This window comes from Hyla sarda, chromosome 8 (genome assembly GCF_029499605.1).
Source record: "Hyla sarda isolate aHylSar1 chromosome 8, aHylSar1.hap1, whole genome shotgun sequence".
In the NCBI taxonomy this organism is placed as follows: domain Eukaryota; kingdom Metazoa; phylum Chordata; class Amphibia; order Anura; family Hylidae; genus Hyla; species Hyla sarda.
In genome coordinates, this window is record NC_079196.1 from 22,435,952 (window position 1) to 22,460,880 (window position 24,929).

General features: G+C 42.7%; 1 protein-coding gene across 1 annotated transcript in view; it reads right to left on the reverse strand.

Annotated features, from left to right (window-relative positions):
- The window catches only part of LOC130285270 (lactase/phlorizin hydrolase-like), a 133,690-nt gene that overhangs the window by 84,451 nt on the left and 24,310 nt on the right, over positions 1–24,929 (reverse strand). Inside the window, exons 4-15 of the mRNA XM_056536622.1 lie at positions 19,620–19,725; positions 18,811–18,919; positions 16,837–17,512; positions 12,343–12,988; positions 10,589–12,142; positions 9,844–10,112; positions 8,882–9,172; positions 8,488–8,686; positions 7,114–7,313; positions 6,775–6,884; positions 6,259–6,396; positions 5,959–6,179 (exon numbers count right to left, since the gene is read on the reverse strand). Coding sequence (XP_056392597.1) covers positions 5,959–6,179; positions 6,259–6,396; positions 6,775–6,884; positions 7,114–7,313; positions 8,488–8,686; positions 8,882–9,172; positions 9,844–10,112; positions 10,589–12,142; positions 12,343–12,988; positions 16,837–17,512; positions 18,811–18,919; positions 19,620–19,725 — 4,519 coding nt within the window. The remainder of the gene's footprint in view (positions 1–5,958; positions 6,180–6,258; positions 6,397–6,774; positions 6,885–7,113; positions 7,314–8,487; positions 8,687–8,881; positions 9,173–9,843; positions 10,113–10,588; positions 12,143–12,342; positions 12,989–16,836; positions 17,513–18,810; positions 18,920–19,619; positions 19,726–24,929) is intronic.

A 24,929-nucleotide genomic window follows, 5' to 3' on the forward strand; every position in this document is an offset into this window, starting at 1 on the left:
TTTGGGAGAGAAACGGTTAATGATAAGTGGTTTAAGAAGAGAAACATGAAAGGCATTAGGAATACGAAGAGAAGGAGGAAGAAGAAGTTTGTAAGAGACAGGATTAATCTGGCGCAAAATCTTGAAAGGACCAAGATAGCGTGGTCCCAACTTATAGCTAGGGACACGGAAGCGGACATATTTGGCGGAGAGCCATACCTTGTCTCCAGGGGAAAAAATGGGAGGAGCTCTTCTCTTCTTATCCGCGAATCTCTTCATGCGTGAAGAAGCCTGTAAGAGAGAATTTTGGGTCTCTCTCCATATGATGGAGAGATCACGAGAAATTTCATCCACAGCGGGCAGACCAGAGGGCAAGGGGGTAGGGAGGGGGGGAAGAGGGTGACGGCCGTACACCACGAAAAACGGGGATTTGGAGGAAGATTCAGAGATTCTGAAATTATACGAGAATTCGGCCCAAGGTAGAAGATCTGCCCAGTCATCCTGGCGGGAGGAAACAAAATGTCGTAAATAGTCACCCAAGATCTGGTTAATTCTTTCTACTTGTCCATTGGATTGAGGATGGTATGCAGAAGAAAAATTTAATTTAATCTTGAGTTGTTTACAGAGAGCCCTCCAGAATTTAGACACAAATTGGACGCCTCTATCCGAGACGATCTGCGTAGGCAACCCGTGAAGACGAAAAATGTGTACAAAAAATTGTTTAGCCAACTGAGGCGCTGAAGGAAGACCAGGAAGAGGGATGAAATGGGCCATTTTGGAGAATCGATCAACGACCACCCAAATAACAGTGTTGCCATGGGATGGGGGTAAGTCAGTAATAAAATCCATACCAATCAGAGACCAAGGTTGTTCGGGAACAGGCAGAGGAAGAAGAAAACCAGCGGGCTTCTGGCGAGGAGTCTTATCCCGGGCACAGATAGTGCAGGCTCGCACAAAGTCCACCACATCAGTCTCTAGAGTCGGCCACCAATAGAAGCGAGAGATGAGTTGCACAGATTTCTTGATGCCCGCATGACCTGCGAGATGGGAGGAGTGACCCCATTTGAGGATTCCGAGGCGTTGGCGTGGAGAAACAAAGGTCTTTCCTGGTGGAGTTTGCCTGATGGAGGCTGGAGAAGTGGAAATCAGGCAGTCAGGAGGAATGATGTGTTGAGGAGAGAGTTCAATTTCAGAAGCATCTGAGGAACGAGAGAGAGCATCGGCCCTAATGTTCTTATCAGCAGGCCGAAAGTGAATTTCAAAATTAAATCGGGCAAAGAACAGAGACCACCTGGCCTGACGAGGATTCAGCCGTTGGGCAGACTCGAGGTATGAGAGGTTCTTGTGATCGGTGTAAATAATAACTGGAAATCTTGATCCCTCCAGCAGATGCCTCCATTCCTCAAGTGCTAATTTAATGGCTAGAAGCTCTCGATCCCCGATGGAGTAGTTCCTCTCCGCCGGAGAGAAGGTCCTAGAAAAAAACCCACAAGTAACAGCATGCCCGGAAGAGTTTTTTTGTAGAAGGACAGCTCCAGCTCCCACTGAGGAGGCATCAACCTCCAATAGGAAGGGTTTAGATGGGTCAGGTCTGGAGAGCACGGGAGCCGAAGAGAAGGCGGACTTGAGTCGTTTAAAGGCGTCTTCCGCTTGAGGAGGCCAAGACTTGGGATCGGCATTTTTTTTGGTTAAAGCCACAATAGGAGCCACAATGGTAGAAAAATGTGGAATAAATTGCCTGTAATAATTGGCGAACCCCAAAAAACGTTGGATGGCACGGAGTCCGGAGGGGCGTGGCCAATCTAAGACGGCAGAGAGTTTATCTGGATCCATTTGTAGTCCCTGGCCAGAGACCAAGTATCCTAGAAAAGGAAGAGATTGGCATTCAAACAGACATTTCTCAATTTTAGCATAGAGTTGATTGTCACGAAGTCTCTGAAGAACCATACGGACATGCTGGCGGTGTTCTTCTAGATTGGCCGAAAAAATTAGGATATCATCAAGATATACAACAACACAGGAGTATAACAGATCACGAAAAATTTCATTAACAAAGTCTTGGAAGACAGCAGGGGCGTTGCACAGGCCAAAGGGCATGACCAGATACTCAAAGTGTCCATCTCTGGTGTTAAATGCTGTTTTCCACTCATCCCCCTCTCTGATGCGGATGAGGTTATAGGCGCCTCTTAAGTCCAATTTAGTAAAGATGTGGGCACCTTGGAGGCGATCAAAGAGTTCAGAGATGAGGGGTAAGGGGTAGCGGTTCTTAACCGTGATTTTATTAAGTCCGCGGTAGTCAATGCAAGGACGTAGAGAGCCATCTTTTTTGGACACAAAGAAAAATCCGGCTCCGGCAGGAGAGGAGGATTTACGGATAAAGCCCTTTTTTAGATTCTCCTGGACGTATTCAGACATGGCAAGAGTCTCTGGGGCAGAGAGAGGATAAATTCTGCCCCGGGGTGGAGTAGTGCCCGGGAGGAGGTCGATAGGACAATCATAAGGCCTGTGAGGAGGTAGAGTCTCCGCTTGTTTTTTGCAGAAAACATCCGCGAAGTCCATATAGGCCTTAGGGAGACCGGTTACTGGAGGAAGCACAGAGTTACGGCAAGGGTTACTGGGAACCGGTTTTAGACAGTCCTTGGAACAAGAGGGCCCCCAACTCTTGATCTCCCCAGTGGACCAATCCAGGGTTGGGGAATGAAGTTGAAGCCAGGGAAGTCCAAGGAGAATTTCCGAGGTGCAATTGGGGAGGACCAAAAGTTCAATCCTCTCGTGATGAGATCCGATGCTCATTAGAAGGGGCTCCGTGCGGAAACGTATGGAACAGTCCAATCTTTCATTGTTTATACAATTGATGTAAAGGGGTCTGGTGAGACTGGTCACTGGGATGTTGAACCTGTTGACGAGAGAGGCCAAAATAAAATTTCCTGCAGATCCAGAGTCTAAGAAGGCCACAGAAGAGAAGGAGAAGGCAGAGGCAGACATCCGCACAGGCACAGTAAGACGTGGAGAAGCAGAGTGGACATCAAGGATTGTCTCACCTTTGTGCGGAGTCAGGGTACGTCTTTCCAGGCGGGGAGGGCGGATAGGACAATCCCTCAGGAAGTGTTCGGTACTAGCACAGTACAGGCAGAGGTTCTCCATGCGGCGTCGTGTCCTCTCTTGAGATGTCAGGCGAGACCGGTCGACCTGCATAGCCTCCACGGCGGGAGGCACAGGAACAGATTGCAGGGAACCAGAGGAGAGAGGAGCCGAGGAGAAGAAACGCCTCGTGCGAACAGAGTCCATATCTTGGCGGAGCTCCTGACGCCTTTCGGAAAAACGCATGTCAATGCGAGTGGCTAGGTGAATAAGTTCATGAAGATTAGCAGGCATTTCTCGTGCGGCCAGAACATCTTTAATGTTGCTGGATAGGCCTTTTTTAAAGGTCGCGCAGAGGGCCTCATTGTTCCAGGATAATTCAGAAGCAAGAGTACGGAATTGTACGGCATACTCGCCAACGGAAGAATTACCCTGGACCAGGTTCAACAGGGCAGTCTCAGCAGAAGAGGCTCGGGCAGGTTCCTCAAAGACACTTCGAATTTCCGAGAAGAAGGAGTGTACAGAGGCAGTGACGGGGTCATTGCGGTCCCAGAGCGGTGTGGCCCAAGCCAGGGCTTTTCCAGACAGCAGGCTGACTACGAAAGCCACCTTAGACCTTTCAGTGGGGAACTGGTCCGACATCATCTCCAAGTGTAATGAACATTGGGAAAGGAAGCCACGGCAAAGCTTAGAGTCCCCATCAAATTTATCCGGCAAGGATAGTCGTAGTCCAGAAGCGGCCACTCGCTGCGGAGGAGGTACAGGAGCTGGCGGAGGAGATGGTTGCTGGAGCTGTGGTAGTAACTGTTGTAGCATAACAGTCAGTTGAGACAGCTGTTGGCCTTGTTGCGCAATCTGTTGTGACTGCTGGGCGACCACCGTGGTGAGGTCAGCGACAACTGGCAGAGGAACTTCAGCGGGATCCATGGCCGGATCTACTGTCACGATGCCGGCTGGCAGGTAGTGGATCCTCTGTGCCAGAGAGGGATTGGCGTGGACCGTGCTAGAGGATCGGTTCTAAGTCACTACTGGTTTTCACCAGAGCCCGCCGCAAAGCGGGATGGTCTTGCTGCGGCGGTAGTGACCAGGTCGTATCCCCTAGCAACGGCTCAACCTCTCTGGCTGCTGAAGATAGGCGCGGTACAAGGGAGTAGACAGAAGCAAGGTCGGACGTAGCAGAAGGTCGGGGCAGGCAGCAAGGATCGTAGTCAGGGGCAACGGCAGGAGGTCTGGAACACAGGCTAGGAACACACAAGGAAACGCTTTCACTGGCACTAAGGCAACAAGATCCGGCGAGGGAGTGAAGGGGAAGTGAGGTGATATAGGGAAGTGCACAGGTGTAAACACTAATTGGAACCACTGCGCCAATCAGCGGCGCAGTGGCCCTTTAAATCGCAAAGACCCGGCGCGCGCGCGCCCTAGGGAGCGGGGCCGCGCGCGCCGGGACAGAACTGACGGAGAGCGAGTCAGGTACGGGAGCCGGGGTGCGCATCGCGAGCGGGCGCTACCCGCATCGCGAATCGCATCCCGGCCAGAGGCGGTATCGCAGCGCCCCGGGTCCGTGGAACCGACCGGAGCGCTGCAGTGAGAGGAGTGTAGCGAGCGCTCCGGGGAGGAGCGGGGACCCGGAGCGCTCGGCGTAACAGTGGTTATATTCTTGTATATAGGAGCAGTATTATAGTAGTTATATTCTTGTATATAGGAGCAGTATTATAGTAGTTATATTATTGTATATAGGAGCAGTATTATAATAGTTATATTCTTGTATATAGGGGCAGTATTATAGTAGTTATATTCTTGTATATAGGTGCAGTATTATAGTGGTTATATTCTTGTATATTGGAGGCAGTATTATAGTAGTTATATTCTTGTATATATAGGAGCAGTATTATAGTAATATTCTTGTATATAGGATGCAGTACAGTATTATAGTAGTTACTGTAGGAGCAGTGTTATAGTAGTTGTATTCTTGTACATAGGAGCAGTATTATAGTAGTTATATTCTTGTATATAGGATGCAGTATTATAGTAGTTATATTCTTGTATATAGGATGCCATATTATAGTAGTTATATTCTTGTATATAGGAACAGTATTATAGTAGTTATATTCTTGTATATAGGAGGCAGTATTATAGTAGTTATATTCTTGTATATAGGAGCAGTATTATAGTATTTATATTCTTGTATATAGGAACAGTATTATAGTAGTTATATTCATGTATATAAGAGCAGTATTATAGTAGTTATATTCTTGTATATAGGAGCAGTATTATAGTAGTTATATTCTTGTATATAGGAGCAGTACTATAGTAGTTATATTCTTGTATATAGGAACAGTATTATAGTAGTTGTAGCGATTGCAGGGGCCTGACGAAGCAACAAACTATACAGCTGTGGCCCGACGCCCGATTCCCCCCGTTACACCTGCCACCTCCCCGCTGCATCTTCGCCTGACCGCTATGTGAACTACCCTACCATCTCTGAAGTCCTGGGTGAGTTGCTCCGCAATTTCTTTTGGTTGTATTTTACATGCACATGCCTTTCAAAAGGAGTTTGATCCATAGGTATAAAGGACAGTGCCAGATTTCTTTTTTCTTTTGTGGTTATATATATATTTTAGTATTTATATTCTTGTGCATAGAGGTCAGTATAATTGTAGTTATATTCTTGTATATAGGAGGCACTTTGCTTCATATATAGGAGATGTGCGTGTATATAATCACCAACAAAAAGGTTTCATTGGTTTAAACCAAGTCACTAAATGTGCGGTGATTATTCCTTATATAAATACAAATCTCTTGTGAGAAATCTATGTAGGAGTTATAACTAAAGGTTGGATTTCGGTGACTGACATGAATTGCAGATACATTATGCGCACATTGTATGCAATCCCGCACCTTTCATGGCCTCATTTATATAATGCTTATAATAATACGTTCTCCATTCATCGTTTAGATTTGTCCCGCGCTCAGATATGCCGTTTTCTGTGATATATATGGCAGGATTGTTGAACTCTTCCTTTATCCAACGTAATAACCTTCGTAGACCGAAAGGTGTCACTCTCAACCATACACTACCAGATCCAAGCCAGGTTCGGTCGCTCCATAAATAAACCCCCCTATAATGATATAAAGAAGCTTCATCAATTCTCTTTTTATAAACTAGAACCAAATTATACTCTTTCTGCCAACTCTTACCTGTCCCCTTGGTACGCCTGGTATTCTAAGTCATAGCCTAAGGCTTGTCCAACCAGACATGTAGTATAGTGGTTCAGGCCAAAGAAGTCATACGTCCCTTTTATTCTTTGCTTCTCACTTTCAGTAAATTCTGGGAGCCTAAAGATAAAAAATAATAATAATAAACATAATTAAAAAACAGAATTTACTATCCATAGTTTGAGAGGATAATGGACATTGGATACAAGCAATGTCAACTGTGGTAGGAATCCTGAATCTGTATGAGGAATGGCAGAAACCATTTTAAGTGAATGGTCTGTTAAATGGTCTGTGGAATCCATTGTGTAATGTTGGTGCAAAGTTAGTCAACTAATAAATGGACTAGACAATCTAAATTTGCGGCAAATTTTAAAACCTAACTTAATACTGTGGTTTTGCCCAGACAGTTCCTTTAAAACATCATCCAGCTATATGACATTATTAAAAAAAAAAAGGTTATTACAAGGCGTTAGTTGGCCTTTCTATTATTGTACTCACCGGCTTTTAGGTAGCCCAAAAGCAAGGCTCCTCTCTCGAACTCTACTCTTCATAATTTCCGGGTAGTCACCAGTTTTAAAAATAGGATATCCAAACCAGCCAGCAAAAAACTGAAAGACAAATGGAAGTAGAAAATTATTAATAGACTACAAGTATTCTTGCAGCCAAAGTGTTCTACAATTTATAATTATACTGCTTCTTTTCTCACAAAACTATGTATCACTCTGTTTAGCTCCTTCTGCTCCATAACATGATGGCTGCACATAGAACTGCATATTCAATGTGACAGGTTCCCTAAGTACGGTTTTATCCTTGATCCTCCAGACACATGTTACATACCATCAAGTACCTCCATGCCGCATCTACGTCCTCTTGTTTATAAGGATTTATTGGTTCAGCCCAATCTGAGTTGAGGGTGATGGAGATTAGACCACCCTGAGAGGCTCTGTATGTATCATTATACAGGTGCCATACTTCTGCATGGGCTTTAATCAGGTTATGTCCCACCTCATAGACATAAATCCCTGGGGAATAGATTCCTAAGAGGAAAGTCACAACTCAGTATTATAATTTACAAGAAATACAAAGATTTGTATGTGAGTTACTGATTAGAGATGAGCGAATTTACAGTAAATTCGATTTGTCACAAACTTCTCGGCTCGGCAATTGATGACTTATCCTGCATAAATTAGTTCATCTTTCAGGTGCTCCGGTGGGCTGGAAAAGGTGGATACAGTCCTAGGAAAGAGTCTCCTAGGACTGTATCCACCTTTTCCAGCCCACGGGAGCACCTGAAAGTTGAACTAATTTATGCAGGATAAGTCATCAATTGCCGAGCCGAGAAGTTTGTGACGAATCGAATTTACTGTAAGTTCGCTCATCTCTATTACTGATCATTGCCTAGGCTACAGACCACATTTCCTTATTTTGAAAGGTATAAGGGCTGCTGCTACTGAGGTCACATACTCTCTCTGCATAGAGCTCTTATCTGCCAGAAACCTTATCTTAACATAAACAATCACTGACACTCAGGCTCTTCTGCTTGTGTGCAAGCTGTACTGTGTCAGTGGGTCACTCAAAGTGCTAGTTGCTTGCACACAAGTGTGTCTGAAGTGTCAATCACCGAGCAAGAGCCCTCCCTGCTGAAAGCTGAAAGAGAGAGGAGGCTTGGCTCTGATCTGAGCTAACAAAGGCAGAAAGTGGTCAAAAGAGAGTCCATAGTTAGAATTTCCAATAAGGGATGGAATACAGCTCCTTCTCCAGGGATCAGGGACTGAAAGGAGCTGCATACAGAATCCTATTTGCTTGTATATTGTAACGATTTTCTCTTATCTAGTCCTAAAGTACTACAATGAAGATTTTATCTGTTATTATGTCTGTTACCTTGTAATTCTATTGACATGACTCAGTTGACAGTAAAGCAGAAAAGTTAGCTGTATAAAATAGGAAATGCCAGCTTATTGTGTATGCTTTAGTTATGAAACCTGCTATATTTCAGGGTCTATTTTAATAAGATCACCAAAAATTTTAATAAAGGATGTTATTTTAGTAAAAACACCATGCACATATCTTATGTGACTACATCTACCTGGATATGTTGTAATGTTTAGACCAGCAGATACTTTCTAAGGACAGGGAGTGTACAGGAAAAATGTAATTGCAGCACCATTTTAAATAAGACCTTATTAAAAGACTAATATGTATAAGTATTACCTGGAGCAAAGGCTCCTTCTCCATACCCCAGGTGAGCAATGATGTACGGTTCATTCAGAGTGATCCAGAACTTCACTCTATCACCCAATCTTTGGAAGAGAAGCTCAGCGTAGTCCTTAAACCTGTCTATTATTGTCTCATTCACCCAACCACCAACGTCCTGCAAAGCTTGAGGAAGATCCCAATGATAAATAGTGACCTGCGCAGATGAAAGCATGTTAAGTATCGGCAGCGTATATATATCTACACACGTGGAGAAAATTGTTGGTTCTCTTCCGTTAAAGACAGAAAAAAACAATACCTATATGGTACTGACACATTTTGCTGTGTATTGTCAATATATTTACAGTGCAATGTTGGTGAATGGGGTTTGTGAATGAGGGTCATTTGTTACCTGTGGTGTAATACCAGCAGCCATCATGCCATCTATCAGGCGAGAGTAGTAACTGATCCCGGCCTCATTGATGTGATTCAAGGTCCCATCGGGGAGAATTCTAGGCCAAGAGATTGAGAATCGGTAATGTGACACCCGGAGTTCCTTAAGAAGTTCTATGTCCTCGTCAACCCGGTAGTAGCTGTTGCATGCCACGTCTCCATTAGTACCATCAACGATCTTAGATGGTGTATGAGTAAACTGATCCCAGATGCTGAGGCCTTTCCCATCTGCCCTCCAGGCCCCTTCAATCTAGAAGGAAGAAAATAATGTTTTTGAGTTGTTTATTCAATATAATTTTCTTCGTCATTCTAAAATGGAAAAAAAATTGTATTTAGTTTGTGAGGTCATTGGCTTGAAAAGTGACAAGCAGGGGCCAAATGTCATTATATCTGTTGTCACTTTTCCTTCCCCCAATTCCAGTGGCAGATTATCCAACAGGGGGAAACAATGAGTACAACAGAAGATTTTCCCAGGGTGAAGAGAATATCACATTTTTAATCCATATTAGAAAAATAAACTACCCAAGTCCTGTTTTTAAAGACTTTTCTCTCAAAGGTTACCAACTTACTAGAAAACTTTAGAATGAGATGCCTATGTCTGAAAGTAACAGATTGTCAAATGTTCACCTTTCATATCCCTCGCCACTCATGTCCTAGCGTTGTGGTGGACAACACCTATTTTTGCTAGACAACAGCAATGACATGATATCAATGACATCATTGCCTTGGCTAGTCATCAAATATGGTGGTCACATACTGAGTATGTCTAGACCATGGAGACAATGAGGTTGTGATAGACACAGGGAGGTTTAGTGTCAATTAGGTAATTTTAGTTATATGGAACTATCACTAGGGTTTTGCAACCAACGATCGTAGATAAGAAAGTGAAGACATCTCATACAGCTCCAATAAATAGTTTACCTGAAAAGATGAAGAGGCTACACCCCAAGCAAAGTCATCCTGGAATTCTCCATATAGAAATTCATCATCCTTCTGAAAGGGGATGCCATTATTGGCAATAATTTCGGCATAGTAAATAGCCGTGCGTTTTGCAGCCCTTGCACGGGTGGGATGATTGAAATCCACATGATGAAGACCAAACCGAAATCGGTATCCTTGGTTCCACTCAAAGGAGTCCATAAGTGAGTTGATAGAGTAGCCTTTCAGATTGACACCATCTAATTTGAGGGCTAATAGGGAAGAAAACAGTCTTTCATTTTAGTTGGATCCTCAACTGTTATCAAAAAATGTCTCCCCAAATCTACTCAATATGAACCATTTCCCACTGCAGCAATTTTGTCTACATAGCCATATGATAGCTTACCTTTTGCAGGACATGTTTTATTGCACTAATATAGTACAGCATACTGTCATTTGCCGACCTCCTATTACATTCTGCCTCTGGAAAGGTGTAATAGTAGTACAATCATGGCTGGCCAGAAGGCCTTTACAAGGACCCGGCTGCCATGACAACTGAACGGTATCTTACAATTATGTCAAAGGGTTGGGCAATGAGAAGTATTAGGGGCCAGCATAATGCATCGAACTGCCTAGATGCTGCTGTCTCTATTGACTGCAGGATCTAGAGGGTTAAACATATGTAGTCTTAGACATTGATTTGATCTCTACAATATACTGTATACTGTAAACACATATTGCTACTAACCTTTCAGGGCTTCATCTATATATGTCTGATGATAGGAAATTCGAGCATAGTCATCAAAATCGGTATTCCTGTCCATCGCAACTCCATTCTCAGTGATATATATGGGGACATCTTCGTACTCTTCTTTTACCCAGTTAAGAAGCCTCCTAAGGCCCCAGGCTACTGCTTTGAAATTTTCAGCAGCAGTGTCTGGCCAGCTACTATCAAACTCTTCTGTAATGTCTATATCATTTTGGAAAGATGGGGGAAAGAGGACTGTAGTTTGATGTTGAACTATTTTTGTGGTGTAGATGTTTATGAAGAAAACATCGGCTGTTCCTTGGATGTAAGCCTTTTCCTCATCAGTAAAAGCTGGAAGTCTGGAAGATTGTAAACCCTGAAGGTCACTTTTGTTGGCCACCTGCCATTTCATCGCCTCTGGGTAGTCACCATTTTTAAAGATGGGGTGTGCAAACCATCCTAAGGTGAATTGCAGGTATCGATCAGCAGCTTCTATGTCCCTTGGTTCTCTGTAGTCTTTGGGTTCCACCCAGTTAGTGTTGAGGCTCAGAGAAATGTAACCTCCTTGACTTATTCGATACTGCTCATCATAGGTATGATAGACTTTGGCATGGACTTTGATAAGATTGTGAGCCACTCTGTATGGTGCATTACCAGGGTCATCTTTCACTCCAGGTGGAAAGAGACCATTACCATAACCAGTAGCAACAATCGTGTGAGGTTGGTGAAAAGTCATCCAGAACTTAACCCTATCGCCAAATGTTCGAAAACAATAGTCTGCATAGCTGTGAAAGGCCTCAAGGACAGTATCATTCTCCCAGCCACCAATGTCCTGAAGAGCCTGAGGGAGGTCAAAGTGGTAAAGAGTCACCATTGGTGAGATGTTGTTTGCCAGTAGACCATCAATAAGCCTGTTATAATAGTCAACGCCCTTACTATTGACTGTGCCTTGTCCAGTTGGGAAGATTCTAGACCATGAGATGGAGAACCGGTAACTATTCACACCTAGACTCCTCAGCATGTACAAGTCAGCATCCAGCTGGTGGTAACTATCACAGGCAATGTCTGCATTGCCATTGTCAAAAATATTTCCAGGAATATGTGAAAAAGTGTCCCATATACTTGGTCCTTTTCCATCTTCATTCCATCCTCCTTCAATCTGAAATGCGGAGGTTGAAACTCCCCACTTAAAATCACTCGGAACTGTAGAATAATGGTACATGTCCCTTTCAAAAGCTGTTTGTCCTGAGAACTTATTCCATACAATTTTGGCCTTTGAGGGGACTTCTGATGCTGGCAGAGCTGGTAACTTTTTTGTATGTATCCATTCTGTGAGAGGAATTTTTTTTACCAATTTTGTCCTTGGAAAGCCATTATTTTCAGCAATGTTGGAAATGAGATAGGCGGATTGTTTGGGGGTTCTTGGTCTGTTTCCATTCTCAAAATCAACGTGATGTAAACCAAACCTTTGACTGTATCCTTGGGGTCCCTCAAAGCCATCCAGGAGAGAACGGACTACAAAGGCACTTACAGTCACATTATCAGTCTTTACAGCTGAAACAAAATAAGGGTTAACAGGGTCAGAACAGCAAACAACACACAAAAACTTACATGAATCAAAAATACTGAAAATGAATTTGTTTCTATGTCTCAGTGTCCTCAATTAGTCTCAGTCTTATCTATGTGACCTTCTGCCTTCTATTATCTTCTAACTATGGCTGTGTATTGTGAACTTTAAAACACAGTGGATTTACCTTTCAGGGCTTCATTGATGTAAGCCGTCAAGTACTCAACCCGATCTGTGTCATTGTACACTTCTCCAGTGTATGGTGTTGGCATACCATTTCCGGTTATGTATATGGGTAGTCCTCCTTTTATATATTCTTCCTTGACAAAGTTCAAAAGCCTCCTGAGACCCCATGGGACCACATAGAGCCATGGAGAGGAAGTGGTCGGCCATGAAGGATCCACATGTGGCGCAAATCCTCCAATATTATCATAATCTGCCACACAGTTGCCGCTCTGAGAACCATTGACCAATCGGGAAGTATAGTGGGAGATACCGAGGAAGTCTGCAGTGCCATTGATGTAGGCTTTCTCCTCCTCAGTAAATGCGGGCAGCTGAGCCAATATAGAGGAACATTGGGTATTTATGTGATTGACTTGCGTCTTTAGAACCTCTGGGTAGTCCCCATTGACAAGAATTGGATGGGCAAACCACCCAAGCATGAACTGGAGATATCGCTCAGCAGCGCTCACATCATCTGGATTATTAGGGTCTTTTGGTTCTGCCCAGTCTGAATTCAGAGAGATTCCCACCTGACCTTGCTGCTGGGTCCGGTACTTGTCATTGTAAACATGCCAGGCCTTAGCATGAGCTTTCACAATGTTGTGTATCACCTAAGAGATACAATGTAGAAGACTTGATTAGAGAAATACTTATCCATTCCGTCCCGGGTTTATTGGTCATTCAGCCTATCATGATGTGATAACAGTTTATAGAGATGTAACAATTAGTTGGGAATATGCAAAATAATATTCTGCACTATCTTAATTACCTAAAGAGATATCAAGATGTAATTTTTTTCCATGTTTGCTGCCTTTTTTTGTCTCACTACAGGAGAAAGGCTTAATTGTAAGGTAAGAGACAGGCAATGAGAGTGAAGTGCTCAGTCAATTGCTTCTCCCAACTATAAGAAATGTTGGGAGTCCGGAAACCCAGATCATTACTTATTAAAACTTTTGACATGTCAAAAGTTTTAATAAGTTAAAGATTTGCTTTACAGCAGCTATTTTGGCACCTGTAGCCTGATGATGATTCATTGATTCCTATGTGAGAGTGTTGTGGCCATGCTCTAAGACCTGTGTAGAAGTCAGTGTGCAGAGAGAGGGAGCTGAGTTGTCAAATATCATCATAGATTTGGGGATTTACTATATAGTGACAAGGGAATGTAAAAAAATAAATAACATTATTTTAGGGAGATAGATTCTTTGTACTAAATTTTTTAAAAACAATGTTTTATTAGAGACATATAAGGGATAACAAATACAATGAAACAATGTACAGTACAGGAAGATAGCATACAGACGCAATAGATCTTTTCTATACAGTATGACAAATAGCGTCAGAGACCGGTCAATGGTGAAGTAAAAAAACGGAAATAAAAGGAAACATGAGATATAGCTGAGGTTCACTCCGGACTTTATCATTCCTAGAGCCGGTATGTGCAAAGTCTAGTGCTGTATCACATGATAATGAGGGCCTCCGTAGAAAGGCTAAGGGGAATAGTTCACGCTTTAGCGGCATTTAAGTAATTCAGGTTCAACTTCCAATACTACTATAATACTTGGTGAACAACAATAAAAAAATAAAAAAAAAGGAAAAACGGTAGGTCTCAGACCCCAGGACCTCTACCCCCCATCGGCTTCTCAAGAGAGAACCCGAACACATCCCAACAAAGACTCACAGTCAGAACACAAACACACCACACCAAGACAACAAGCAGAGACACAACACAAACATAGATACGAAGGGAAAAGGACCGAATAGGGGAAGAAAAGGAGAAAAAGGAAAGAGAAAAAAGGGGGAAACAGACAAAAAAAGAAGAGGGGGGTAAGGAGTAGAGAGGAAGGAAAGAACAGAGGAAAGAGGAAAGAAGCTAAGAAAAGGAAGTAGAAAAGGTCAAAAGACCCACTGTGTCATTCCACACCCCGCTTTCCATACTCAGTTAACTCTTTACCTACCCAGTGAACCACCAAGACTAGCTCTGCATCACCAAGAAGAGTCACAACACTCTTTCATTAAGTCAGGTAGCTCACTGGGCAAGTATGCATGCTCCATAAACAACCTTCAGGTGCAAAAGAATTTGCCAGCCCTTCTTTCCACATCTCTCAAGGTATTTAGTCTGTCCATGAAAAGTAAACCCTTCATTACTACAATTACGTGTCGGAGTGTGGGCGAGTCACTCTGTAACCATTGTCTAAGCAGGCATTTTACTGTGGATAACAACATCAAATGCACCCCCTTTACCGCCACCACTGGACCACCCTCCCCTTCCTGTGCAGAGAGTGGGATATAATGGAAGATCATGGCCAAAGGGAAAAGTGGGACTTCTACCCCCACACCATCTTGATATAACTCTGCACCTCCTCCCATAGGGAGGTTAAATGCGGACATTCCCACAAAGCATGCAGGAGTGGTGCTTTAGCTAAGGCTCATTTAGGACAATCCCTACGATAATGGGCAGGAGCATCCCTAAACGACAGATTAAACGCATAGGGGGCCTTTTGCAGTATGCAGAAATGCGTCTCAATCCAAACCTCATTTAGAATAGTCCACCTAACATGCTGCCATCCCACGAGCAATTTAGTACAGGCCTCAGTGATGCCTAGCTCCTCCTCCCAAGATGTGAATAAGGATTCTCGTAAGGAATGTAAAGATGCCTGCTTATATAAATACATATAAATGGTAGACAAGGAGAGCCTACTATCATCAGGGACTAAAAAAGTCTGGAATACCGCCTCCTTGGAGATATAATCTTGGCTTCTAGGAAGCCTAGTGACATAGGATCTAAGTTGCATATATTGTAGGTAGTGTCCCAGAGGTAAGTCAACCGTGCGCCGTAATGCCTCCCAATCCAGAACATTATCAGCACCCCCCGAATACATCTGGTCTACATATTCGATCCCTTTACCCTCCCATGTAGCAAAAAGACTATTGTCCCTGCCCTGGGGAAAAGATGGGGAGTTCCAGAGGGGGAGCAAACTTGACATTAGACCGTAGAGCTTCCTAGTCGCCTTCCACGCAGCGATAGTGTCTTTTAGGAGGAGACTCGTTTTGATCAAGGGAGGGAGGGTACCATTTGGCACATGTAACAGAGCTCGTAAGTCCCAGGGGTCAGCTAACGCCCTATCTAGGTGCAAATTGGAGAGCCATGATGTTGGCTAGAGCCGGTCACGGGCATGACAGAATAATGCTGCCAAGTTATATCGGCATAAATCAAGTAACTGTGTACCCCCCTCTAGGACTGGAAGGCACATGGAAGGTGTTTGCCCTTCCATAGAAAGGACGTGAAGGCAGATTTGTACAGGACCTTTATATAAGCAGTGTTGCTAGAAGGCAGGATGGGGCTCCCCCTCGTATGCTATCAGTGGTTTTGAGATCTCCTCCGCTAGGGACTTGTAAAATTCACTTCCAAAGCCGTCAGGGCACGGAGCTTTACCGGTCTTCAGACCCTTAATACAGTTCAGTACCTCCTCCTAAGTAATGGGGGAGTTAAGAACCTCATTGTCTTCCGAGGGTAGGCTAGGTAAGTCCCTCAAAAATTGCAGGCCACCCTGATCATTAGTATCATCCTTCGCATATAGAGCTGAGTAGAATTGCTGGAGAGTGGCATTGATGGCTTTGGGATGAGTATGAGCACAGCCCTCCCTGTCCACAAAATATCTGATTACCCCCCCCCCCTCGCCTGTGGGGACGCGCTAGCCGTGCACGTAACTTATCCGCTTTATTCCCAAACCGGAATAGACCTACTGTACGTTGGGTCCCTTTATAGTATGTCCTACGGCTTCATGCTAGCCTTGAAGGATTGTTTGGCCGCCACCCAGACGTCTTTGTGAGATCGAGTAGGGGAATTCAAAAAAGCGGTGTAAGCTTACACAATTTATCAGAATTGGCCGCATAATCAGCTTTACACTTCTTTTTTTTGGCCGCGATGTAGGTCATTATTCTGCTCCTGATGACTGCCTTTGCTGTGTCCCAGTACAAGGATGGTCTAGTCACTGAATCAGCATTAGTCGTAGCAAATTCCATCCACCACCCCTTGAGTCTTGCTATGAAATCCACATCAGATGCTAAATACCCTGGAAATCTCCACAGTATATCAGTGCCTTTGGGTGTTACCTCTAATAGTGTCATGCAAACAGGGGCATGATCAGACACTACCATGTCGTTAATCTCAATCTCCTCAACCCTAGTTAGCAACCCCTGGGACACTAAAAAATAGTCTATGCGTGACCAAGCATGCAAAAAATGACTGAACTCCCTGCCCATGGGGTGAAAATACCTCCAGACATCTACCAGCTTGGTGAAAATGAGTAGGTCATGTAGCATGTGCTCCCCTCTGGAACTCCCTGGAAGCGGGTGTTGGGTGCGCCTCCTATCCTTCTCCATCTTCGCCACTTTGTTCAGACAAATTTAGTATTTTATAACATTATTTAAACATTTAGATTTTATATCCTGATTTTACCTTGAAGGAGGCATTTCCTGGATCCTTGATTCCAGGTGGATGTTGTCCGGTGCCGTAACCAGCATAACTAACCACCCAAGGTTCATGGAAGGTTATCCAGTGTTTAACTCTATCTCCAAAATTACTGTAGCAGAAATCTGCATATTCCATAAATGCCTGGGTGGTGGATTCGCTCTGCCAGCCCCCGGACTCCTGTAGAGCTTGGGGCAGGTCCCAGTGATACAACGTCACCATTGGTTTGATATTTTCTCTGATTAACCTGTCAATTAATCTGTTGTAATATTTCACGCCTGCCGCATTCACTTTGGATGACAGTCCTGTTGGGAAAATTCTGGACCAGGAGATGGAGAAGTGATAGACCTTAGACTGTAGGCCCTTCAGAAGATACACGTCATAGTCAATCTTGTGGTAGCTGTCACAGGCCAAATTGGCGGTTGCATTGTTATCGGCTTGATTATTTTGTCCAAAAACATCCCATATAGAGTGTCCTTTATCCCCCTCGGCCCAGCCTCCTTCTACTTTGAAGGCCGAAGAGGAGGATCCCATAAGGAAATCATTGGGGAAAGTGTCGTGCAAGAAGGCGTCTCTCTCTGCTGGTGTCTGGCCAGAAAATTTCTGCCACACTGTGGTAAATGCCGAGCGGGATGATGAAGACCTGTCTGGAAGATTCTCAGATCTGTGTTATAAGATACAGACCATCAGGTAGTATACATTGAATTAATACCAATTTTTTTTTTATACACCTACCAAAGAAATTTACTTTGACCATTACTTGTTTCTTACATCATCTACAGTTTCCTGGTTGTTGAACCTCATCTTACCTCTACCTATAAGGATGATGAGTGTTCCTTACCCCTGTACTATAAACCTAGCGTGGCTAAAGTCAGGAGATTGAATGTAGAGGTGGCTGGACATGTGCTCCACACACAAACATGGCCAAATCTCCATTTTCTGTTTGCAATCTTCTAGGCCCGAAAATCGGAGTTGGGGGCCCTGACCTCTCAGATGTTTTTGAGATATGCTCTGCATATGCCAAAAGCATAGGAAGTGGGGGAACTCTTTTAACCAGACATTTTTTTTATTAGGAGAAGTTATTAAGACATGTCAGATCGTAGCACTGGTGGTGGTCTGTCAGCTGGAGTTGAGATGATATTTGGTCCTATGGCTTCTTTGCCTTTCGGATTGGAGGTTCCCATATACTCGTGCTATACTGATTGCAACTTTATAGGGATCCATTGAGACAATAGATGACAGAGAAGGCACTCACCAAAAGGGTCTTGTGTATTCAAATTCTGTGACGCATACAGACAAGGGCAGGTAGAAGTGAGAGGGCAGGGGCATCTGCCCCTGCCCTCTCACTTCTACCTGCCCTTGTCTGTATGCACCGTAGAATTTAAATAAAGAAGACCATTTTGGTGAGTGCCTTCTCTTCACTCTATTATCTCATTGTATTGCATACCTACTTCAGACTGAGCACCACTAGTGTTTGGGCCTCAGGTGCGCTTCACGACGCAGCTGTCTACTCGTGCATGGTGTGAACAGTGCCTAGTCCTGCATGTGCTAGTGACTCTGCAACTTCATAGTGTACTAGACTCTGAGTGCTTCCAGCATGGAACCATAAGGGTTGCCAAGACAAAAGGATAGGTGGGATATGTGGGCAGGGTTAAAAGTGTTATATGGGCAGATACCAGAGCGCAGGACCGATTAGACTGATATAAGAAACAGTATTTATAACCTACCTCCCTTTTTATTGTACAGCTGGTTATGTTGATTGTTAGGAGTGTCTATTGGTTTGGGGTTTTAAGGGGGGAATCATTGTTTTTTTGGGTCTCAAGTGTGTGCCCCTCCTGAGCTACTGGATCTACTGTATAATACAGTGGGGGTCAGATGGTTGAAGTTTGGGGCAAGACTTGGGGTACTTGAGGAGAAGACAAAAAAACAAAGCACTTTCTAGTTAATTTTACTATGGCTCACCTTCCTTTGCCGACAATTGATTTAGATAATAGATGATTAGATTTAGATGATTTAGATAATAAATAACTCATATCATATCCCATGAGTTTGGAAAAGGAAGCGCTGATTCCTATAATGATAGAACACAGGGGTTAAGCATAATTCTGCCATTGACAATTCAAAAGCTTTATTAAAAACTGAGTAAACCTTGCCAGTACTTTCATTTATACTTTAAATAACAAGAACACAAGAAAAATCCAGTAACAACTATGTAGGAAAATACATGCAGGCCCATAGCAGACAATACGACAACTGATCTCTCCCATGACCTTTTTATACCCAGGAGTGTAGTATTACAAGGGGGCATCCTCTACGTCTGGAGGAAAGAAGGTTTCTACACAAGCACAGACGAGTGTTCTTTACTGTAAGAGCAGTGAGACTATGGAACTCTCCGACAGAGGAGGTGGTCATGGCGAACACAATAGAGTCAAAAGTGGCCTGGACGTGTTTCTGGAGACTAATAACATTACAGGTTATGGATAATAGATTTATAAAGACAGAACATTGATCCAGATATCTATTCTGATGTCATATTTGGGGTTGGGAATAATTTTTCCCCCCCTAGTATGGGGCAATTGGCATCAGCCTCATAAGGGTTTTTTGCTTTCTTCTGGATCAACACAGGAGGGACAAAATAAGGTTATAGGTTGAACTTGATGGACTATGCTGGTTTTGGTCAGTATTTGGTCGATTCCACAGAAAATCATCTAGCTCTGGTTTTGGATACAAATACTACCCTGCCTAATACTGTGACTATTAGTCATTCTTACCTGAGTATATATGAAACATCAGAACATATCGATCTTCCTCTGATAGAATCTTGCAGTCGGCCATTGATAAGCTGAAGATGACAGTCTCCACATTTCTCTCATTGTGCTGTGAAACAAGTAGGGAAATAACCGTGATATCCATCGTAATTGTTACATGGCAGGATGTCCATTACAGAAGCATAAAACTGCTAGAAACTTATAAAGAATTAACCTTTATCTGCCCCAGGGAATCCATTGTTTAGCCTCGGTTTCACAAACATAAAATGGGTCTTTCTCTACAGGTGAGATGTGGTATGTATGAACCATGGCTGGCGCTAAGTCATCCGAGCCTGGTGGTCTGCCTACTGGATTTCCAATGCCAAACTGCACTGGCGGTGCAGACAGAGACCAATAGATTTAAAGATTTGTGAGCACAAATGGAGATGGATCAGACATACCCTGTGAAAGGGCGCGGACAAGATATGCAGACAGTCGATTGGAATCTGCAAGGACAACACAGAAGATGTAGACCAAGGAGCCTGCACCAAGATATCAGCGCTGTTGACATTAACCTGATCTGGCCCAAGTAAAGGCAACAGCCTTTAACTTGTCCCTATCTTCTCGTATGCAAGGGCAGGATCTTAAGTCGGTTTGTTTCACAAACCTGAGATCAAACTTGTGACTGTCTGTAAGGAACCTGGCTTAAAGGAGTACTCCAGTGGAAAACTTTTTTTTTTTTTTTTAAGTAAACTGGTGCCAGAAAGTTAAACAGATTTGTAAACTACTTAAAAAAATTATAATCCTTCCATTACTTATTAGCCGCTGAATACTACAGAGGAAATTCTTTTCTTTTTGAAACATAGTGCTCTCTGCTGACATCACTAGCACAGTGCTCTCTGCTGACATCTCTGTCCATTTTAGGAACTGTCCAGAGCAGCATATGTTTGCTATGGGGATTTTCTCCTACTATAAACAGTTCTTAAAATGGTCAGAGATGTCAGCAGAGAGCACTGTGCTCGTGATGTCAGCAGAGAGCTCTGTGTTTCAAAAAGAAAAGAATTTCCTCTGTAGTATTCAGCAGCTAATAAGTACTGGAAGGATTAAGATTTTTTAATAGAAGTAATTTACAAATCTGTTTAACTTTCTGGCACCAGTTGATTAAAAAAAAAAAAAAGTTTTCCACTGGAGTACCCCTTTAAATAAGTATTTAGCTTATAGACATCTTATCCCTATCCAAAGGGGATAAGATGTCTGATTGCGGACCATCCCCCATCCCCCCATTTTCATCAGTTCATTTTAAGTAAATTTTTATTCAATATTACTTTTGTCAGTTTCAAGTTATTTCAGGAACAGTGCGGGTTTTTTCTGTTTTTAAAAGAGAACTCCAGAAGAAATTAACTTATACCTTATCCACAGTAGCTGATTGCAGGGGTTCCGACCGGTGGGATCCCCAGCAATCTTTGGGACGGGACCCCGTTTCTCTCAGTAAGGAGCGTGTGTCAGCTACCGGTAGACTGCACACACTCCATTCATTTCTATGGGAGTGCTTATAATGCCTGAGTGCTGTACTCGGGTCTCTTCGGCAATCCCATAGAAATAAATGGAGCGTGTGTTGTGTGTCGCACGTGCTCCTCACTGAGAGCCAGGTCCTGTTCCAGAAATTGCGGGGAGTCCCCAGCAGTCGGACCCCCACTATCAGCTACTGAACCCCTATCATGTGCCACAGCACAGAAGCAGACAGGGAATGAATGCAGCAGGTGTTGTACATTTACTGACTGCAGAGCAAATGTTCTACAACAAATCTTGGCAGGGAACTGGCACATCCGTATATCCAGAGACTCCAAGACACCAAGTGGAGTAGGCACGTTTGCTTATCATATACATCCACATTATTGTGGTGTCGGGGTGCAATGCAGGCCAGATGGTGTAACCCTGGGGGCAGATGGTATTAACCCCTTCTTGTCGTGACGTCAGGGCGTGGTTTAGCCTTAACCATCCGAAGGTAATACCGCTGATCCTGGGATAGGCAACGGTAGCTTTACTGAGGGTAGACAGGTGATACAGTCTATGCAGTAAGTACAGCCAATATCCCAAGGAGGTGACCAGTGACACAGGAGGTCCTCGCAGGCTTGCAGGGACTTGCAGTAGTTAGACAGACTTTAGTGCAGGCCACGGTGACCATAACGTGGACTTGACTTGACTGACTTGGTGACTGACAATTAGATGACTTTATCTTACTTGCAATTGACAGGTGGCTGCAGTTTTTAGGCTTGAGGCCTCCAATGCTCCGGACACACACACTGAGACGACTGCACTGGACCTCAGGCACAAAGAAAGAGATTGTAGCTCCACCCCTGGTTATATAGGGGGCTGTGCAAGGAGCCCATAGGTCACTAGTGCCTCCTGGGTAACAATCACATGGTCACAGTAATTAAAGAAACAGTACACTTTTAACATATAAGATATGTACGTAGGGGATAACACTGCAGGGGGCCCTGGGGACATAAAGGGACTCTACCTGACAGGGCAGAAGAAGGGTACAGGGAAACACCATCCCGTACTGGGCCACCACATTATCATAACATTCCTTGAGCGGAATGAACTCTGGTCAAAGATGCAAAAGTATAGAGGTGTGTCAGGGCTGTAAATGGTAGATCATTTGTGACTCAAGTTCAAAGGGAATAGAAGTCTGTGAAAACATGGAATGTGAACTTTAGTCAACAAAAGGATTGGGAATCTGATAAAGCAAATTGCTGCAATTTAAAGGATCCCACATTCCCATTGTAGACAAACAAAAATAGTTGAGGTATCTTTAAAGGGGTACTCCGGTGGAAAACTTTTCTTTTTTGATCAATTGTTGTCAGAAAGTTAAACAGATTTGTAAATTACTTTTATTTAAAAATCTTAATCCTTCCAGTACTTATCAGCTGCTGTATGTTCTACAGGAAGTTGTGTAGTTCTTTCCAGTCTGACCACCGTGCTCTCTGCTGCCACCTCTGTCTGTGTCAGGAACTTCAGAAAGCAAAAAAAGAAAAAACTCCAAACTTGGCGCTGTTCCAATGAGGGCAATGTTCAGTGCTTATCAAGTAAAACCATATTTATTAGTCAAAGACAGTTTTACAAGCACATCGGAGGCAAGACGCGTTTCGGGTCACTGCGTACCCTTTCTCAATTGCAGATGTAACATGTTATAACAATAGCGGTCATTTTATACCTGAAAAAAGACCGCCAAACGAAAGGGGTGGGACTATCCCCTTTCTGTGCGAGTAAGTTTAAAATATCATAAAAATGCAGTACATAGAAAGCAAAATTCAAATCCACAATTTAAAAAACACAGAAAGAATTAAAAGTAATAATAATATATTAGACATCTGCCATAAAAGTATTATTGCACTTTTCACCCGGATGTGAAAGGTTCATTAACCTAAGCTCCGTAATCAGAATGCACCAAATTACCAAACTTAACAAAATGCACAATTTTTCTTATGCGCAACATAATAGACATATATTCGCAATCTAAAGAATCTATTTCTTTTTTTAAAAAAAGCAGTAAATTCAATATAAATGAACAGTATAGTAAAAGTATCACCTGGCTCGGTTTTATGAATGAACACACCATGTAAATAAACAGAATAGCGTATCTGACGTACACACTGAGGTACCACAACTTTATGAATGAATGAACGGCTGCACTCGTATTCGGCAGGTAAGTTATGGGCAGAGATGTTACTAGATTATATTAAAATACTGTTTAGGGAGTTTTATATATAACTAAAAGTTTATAAAGAATAACAATAATGAAAGTGACAATTACGGGTAACCAATAATTTCCCTCAAAAAGAGAGCAACCAGCGGTAACAGATTAGTTTTGAATCCAGGTTATTCATAGCCTGTATAGATAAATTTATTATGACTAAAAACTATTAATAATCATATATAATATTTCAATGGATATTCTCAATATATTCGTTCAGACCAAGCGTAACTAAAGTTTTTAGACGGAATATCCAATAATTCTCACGATTCTTAAGAAAATGAAACCGCTGGTTGGTTCCCTTTGCAATATGTTCAATAGGAAATAATTTAAAACCAGTAAAATCCCACTTCTGAAATTGTAAGGCGTGCCTAATACGCTATGCAGGATGTACCCATTGGTAACATTATTGCGATGTTTGTTGATCCGACATCTAAAGGATTGAATCGTGCGGCCGACATACTGGAGTCCACACTTGATGTGGGATTTTATTTGAAAACACTCCCCTGTAACCATCGACTTAAACTCCTTGGTGCCATGAACCATATTAGAGCAGCATTTACAGGCTTTAGAGTTACATCTATAACTACCAAAAATAGTCGGCAAAATGCTGTTTTTACTGCATTGTTTGGTAATTTGTTTTAATTTACTAGGAGCTAATATGTTTTTTAGAGAGATAGATTTCCGAAATGTAATGTGAGGTTTATCTGGAATGTTTCCCTTCAAATATGGATCCAGCATTAAGGTGCACCAGTGCTTCTCTAAAATCTGTCTCATTCTTTTGTGGTCTGAGGTAAAATTAGTAATAAAATGACTTTTATAACGATTATTATCAGTTATGGTTTCTTTCTTTTTGAGATTTAGACAAGTTTGCTGGTCCAGTAAAGCTGCTTTTTGTTTTGCATTGTTAATAAGGGATCTCGGGTATTCCTTATATCTAAACCTGGTCGTCAAAATATTACTCTGTTCCATAAAAACTTCTTTCTTAGTGCAATTACGCCTAATCCTCTTGAATTGTCCATACGGAATATTAGCTATCCATTTGTCATAATGCCCACTTTTATAATCCAAATAGCTATTGCTATCCACCTTTTAAAAAAATGTACGAGTTTCTAGTTCTTTAGAGTCATTATGTGTTAGAATGACGTCTAGAAATTCTGCATCATTTTTAAAAATATTTCTAGTAAACTCTAAATTCCAATCATTATGATTCAGATCCTGAATAAAAACATTGAGCTCATCCTGGGTACCAGACCACACTATAAAAATATCATCTATATAGCGGTTATATGTAATACCCAAAAAGATTATATGGTCCTACTGGATCCCGCACCTATTGCTTCTAACCTAAAACCAAAATCTGTGTTTTATCCTGTTCAACATAGAGGGAATTTTTTAGACACGTTTTCAGCAGCCGTGAATACAGAATTAGAACTGCTGTGCACATCAAAACATAAATACCAACAAAATCTAACACAATCCCAAAAAAAATGCAATGCAAACTTTATCTAAAGATGTAAACATAGTAATTAAAGCAGCTGACAATGGAGGGGGTATAGTCTTCCTTGATAGGGAGG